Below are 4,437 nucleotides of genomic sequence, written 5' to 3'. Positions count from 1 at the left end.
ATTCATTTCACATATGATAATATACATGTTTCAATTCCATTCTCCCAAATCTTCCCACTCTCGCCTCACAGAGTCCAAAAGACTGTTCTACACACCTGTGCCTCTTTTGCTGTCGCGCATACAGGGTTATTGTTACCATCTTTCTAAATTCCATATATATGGGTTAGTATACTGCATTGCTGTTTTTCTTTCTGGCTTACTTCACCCTGTATAATCAGCTCCAGTTTCATCCACCTCATTAGAACTGATTCAAATGTATTCTTTTTAATGGCTGAGTAATACTCCATTCTGTATATGCACCACAGTTTTCCTATCCATTCATCTGCTGATGGACATCTAGGTTGCTTCCATGTCCTAGCTATTACAAACAGTGCTGCGATGAACATTGGGGGTACACGTGTCTCTTTCAATTCTGGTTTCCTCGGTGTGTATGCCCAGCAGTGGGATTGCTGGGTCGTATGGCAGTTCTATTTCCAGTTTTTTAAGGAATCTCCACGCTGTTCTCCATAGTGGCTGTACTAGTTTGCATTCCCACCAACAGTGTAAGAGGGTTCCCTTTTCTCCACACCCTCTCCAGCATGTATTGCTTATAGATTTTGTTTATTTTTAAATTGTATAGTTCTTAAATTTTGTATATTAACCCTTTACTGGGTATATGAATTGCAGATGTCTTCACCCATTCAGTTAGGTTGCCTTTTTGTTTTGATAATAGTCTCTATCACTGCACAGGAGTTTTTTAGTTTGACGTAGCCCCATTTGTTTATATTGGCTCGTTTCCCTTGCCTTTGGAGTCAGATCCACAAAAACATTGCTAAGACCAATGTCAGTGAAGTTACCAGCCATGTTTTCTTCTAGGAATTTTATGTTTTCGCATCTTACATTCAAGTCTTTAATCCTTTTTGAGTTACTTTTTGTGTGTAATGTGAGATAATGGCTGCATGTGGCTGTCTAGTTTTCTCAGCACTGTATGTTAAAGAGACCATCCTCTCTGTATATTCTTTGCTCCTTTATCAAAAGTTAATCATCCATATGGGGCTTCCCAGGTGGCTTCCCAGGTGGCAGGTAAAGAACCACCTGCCAATGCACAAGACTTAAGAGATGATGCCGGTTTGATCCCTGGTTCAGGAAGACCCCCTAGAGAAGATCCTCTACCCATTTTTAATTGGTTTTCTTTGTTTTTAAGTTGCATAGTTATCCATATATGTGTGGATTTATTTCTGGGCCCTCATCTGTTCCACTGATCTATTGTCTGTTTTTGTGCCAGTACCACACTGTTCTGATGACTACAACTTTGTATTAATAGTCTAAAATCGGGAAGCATGATAAAATCAGCGAGCAATAAAGCTCTAGCTTTGTTCTTCTTCCTGACGATTGGCTTTTTAGGATCTTTTGTGGTTCTGTACAAAGTTTAGGCGTACCTGGTGGCTCGGAGGTTAAAGCATCTGCCTGCAATGCAGGTTTGATCCCTGGGTCGGGAAGATCCTCTGGAGAAGGAAATGGCACCCCACTCTAGTACTCTTGCCTGGAGAATCCCATGGATGGAGGAGCCTGGTGGGCTACAGTCCATGGGTTAGCAAAGAGTCAGACACTACTGAGTGACTTCACTTACTTACAAAGTTTAGGGCAAATTACAATTCCTTAAAGCTCATTAACCATCTAATTTCCTTATCTGGTAGCTTTAAACAATGTGTATTTATAGTAAAGGCTAATGCGAGTATAAAGTACAACTTTGTGGGCTATTTGAAAACTCACAAAGGGTTTAGGTATAACTTGGAATGCATTTTATTCATTGAATCTTCCCTGAAAGGTGCTAAATGAGGGACAAGTGAATAAAAGGTAATAATCACTCTAGGTTAGTGGTAGGGAAAGGTTTATGTTGGTGCACCATGGGCATATGTAAGATGTGTGTCCATCTTTTTTAGGAAGTTGTGCGGTTCCTGGATACCAAGCACCCAAACCACTATCAAGTTTACAATCTCTGCAGTATGTACATGACCCATGTTTTGCTCCTATGATAGAAAATAGGTCACTGCGTGCAAGATGATTTCGTTTTTACATTTCATTTAATCATAAGTATTTGGTGGTAAGAAGTGAATTTTTAAAAATCTCCATCTTATGCTGGCCCTATTTGGTAGGAAAAGAAAGCTCAACAGCACAACGTACCCTGTGAGGGAGGCGGGAGACTGGAGGCAGGGACATTTTAGAAAGAGTCAGCTCTTGTGGTGGTAGGTTTAGGAAAGTTTTTCTGTTTTTCCTGCCAGCTTGTGTTTGGAAGACAATTCAACAAATGCATGCTCTAACCCACTAGGGATGAGGTATGAGGAGACCAGGGCCCTGCATGGAAAAAATAAATCCAAATTCTTGTGGAAAACAGATTATATCCCAGTTTCGCCTCTTCCTATATAGTAAATGGATATTTTTCAGGAGGCAAATGTTTATTCTGGTGGCCACATTTGCTTCTGCTCTGTGTAACCCTATGATAAAGTAATGAGTAGCCTGCTAGAAAATTACAAGTAAGAAGGACCTATATAGAACATGGAACTCTGCTCAACATTATACAGCAGCCTGGATAGAGGGGAGTTTGGGGGAGAATGGATACATGTGTATGTATGGCTGAGTCCCTTCCCTATTCACCTGAAACTATCAGAGGATTGTTAATTGGCTATACCACAATACAAAATAAAAAGGTGCTTTTAAAAAGAAAATTAAAAGTAAAGCAAACCAAATAATTTGGGCTTATGTTACTCAAGATGGAGAAAGCACTACTATACTTACGTTTCTGAGACCCTTTTGGAGCAGCAGGAGCCAGTCAGAAAGTTCTTTTTAAAAGTAGATAAGGAGTCTCTAAAAAGTATAACTTATTCACACCTTGCTCATTGCTATGGTAATTACAGTTAGCGATATGACTATGCATCATTTATTTCAGGTGAAAGAGCTTATGATCCTAAGTACTTCCATCATAGGGTCCATCAATACTTGATTGATGATCACAACGTCCCCTCTCTGAGGTATGTTTGACGCCAAATTGACTAACAGAAAAGGGTCAAATACATAGGGCTTGGTTTTCTTTGGAAGTATTTTAATTCAACCCAAAATATTTCATTTGAAATCAGTGAGATGCTGGCGTTCTCCATGGAAGTGAAAGAGTGGATGGCTCAAGACAAGGACAATATCATAGTGGTTCACTGTAAGGGAGGCAAAGGTAAAAACGTTCTTCTTTTTATTTCTCTTTTTCTAAAGAAATTTGAAAATTTTAATAAGGGACATCAACAAGATATGTCCTGCTATGAACCAGTAATAATCACTGTTGACATTTTAAAAAACTAGCTTCAAGACTAAAGGAAGAATGTATAATTATGGCTGATTTGGGTTGTTGCACTACAGAAACCAGTACAACACTGTAAAGCAATTTTCCTCCAATTAAAAAATACAGTAGATTAAAAAATAAAAAGGCTGCAGGAAGAGAAGGAAAGAGGAAGGAGAGGAAAGAAGGGAAGAGAGAGGAACGAAGTCAACTTACACAAATTCATCCAAAGACTTAAGAAAAGAGTAAGTGCAACTTAATTTTAGTTTATGAAGCCAAAGTTTGAAAACTAAAAGCTGTTCTTTCCCATGACATGGATAGAAAAATTCTTAAGAAAATATTAAGAAACCAGCAATTTATTAAAAAATACTACAGCACAACAAAATTGTGTCTATTCCAGGAATTCAACGTTAGTTTACTATCAATCCATGTAATCAACCAGATTAATAAAGCTAAAAAATCATATTATTTTAAAGATACAGAAAAAGTTTCTGATAAAATTCAACATTCATTCATTATAAAAACTCTTAGCAGATTAAAGGAATGTCTTAATGTGATAAAAACCACATACCCGCTAAAATAATTGGTGAGCTATTGAAAGCTTTTCCTTTGAGAGTAGGAGAACAAGGGTGCCTATGATCATCACTACTAATTCAATGCCACATCAAAGGTTCTGGCCAGTGCTAAGGAAAGAAAGGATTGAAAAGGAAAAAATATAGTTCCTTATTTTCATACAATATAATCTTGTGCAATAAAATGTGAAAGAATTTACAGATAAGTTAACAGAATTAATGAAAGATTTTAGTGAAGCTTCATCACACAAGTTTTTGTATGTGTTCATTATTATTTAGTTCAGAATATTTTCTAATTTCCATTGTGTTTATTTCTTAGCCTCATGGGTTATATAGAAATATACTATATTTTCAAACATGAGGATTTTGTAATTGTCTTCTAGTTACTGATTTCTGGTTGTATGTCATTGTGGTCAGAGAACATATGTATTCTTTTTCTTTGAAATTTGTTTCAGCTCAGTTCAGTTGCTCAGTCGTGTCTTACCCCATGAACCATAGCACGCCAGGCCTCCCTGTCCATCACCAACTCCCAGAGTCCACCCAAACCCATGTCCATTGAGT

The 4,437-nt window shown here is 37.6% G+C and overlaps 1 protein-coding gene across 1 annotated transcript in view; it reads left to right on the top strand.

Annotated features, from left to right (window-relative positions):
• The window catches only part of LOC104985517 (phosphatidylinositol 3,4,5-trisphosphate 3-phosphatase TPTE2-like), a 42,471-nt gene that overhangs the window by 16,314 nt on the left and 21,720 nt on the right, over positions 1 to 4,437 (top strand). Inside the window, exons 8-10 of the mRNA XM_010835731.1 lie at positions 1,923 to 1,983; positions 2,927 to 3,008; positions 3,114 to 3,202. Of these exons, the coding sequence (XP_010834033.1) occupies positions 1,923 to 1,983; positions 2,927 to 3,008; positions 3,114 to 3,202 (232 nt within the window). The remainder of the gene's footprint in view (positions 1 to 1,922; positions 1,984 to 2,926; positions 3,009 to 3,113; positions 3,203 to 4,437) is intronic.

The sequence above is a fragment of the Bison bison genome, unplaced genomic scaffold (genome assembly GCF_000754665.1).
Source record: "Bison bison bison isolate TAMUID 2011002044 unplaced genomic scaffold, Bison_UMD1.0 scf7180017864048, whole genome shotgun sequence".
NCBI lineage: Eukaryota > Metazoa > Chordata > Mammalia > Artiodactyla > Bovidae > Bison > Bison bison.
The sequence above is the reverse complement of the archived record's forward strand: the minus strand, read 5'-3'. Positions and strand labels throughout refer to the sequence as shown.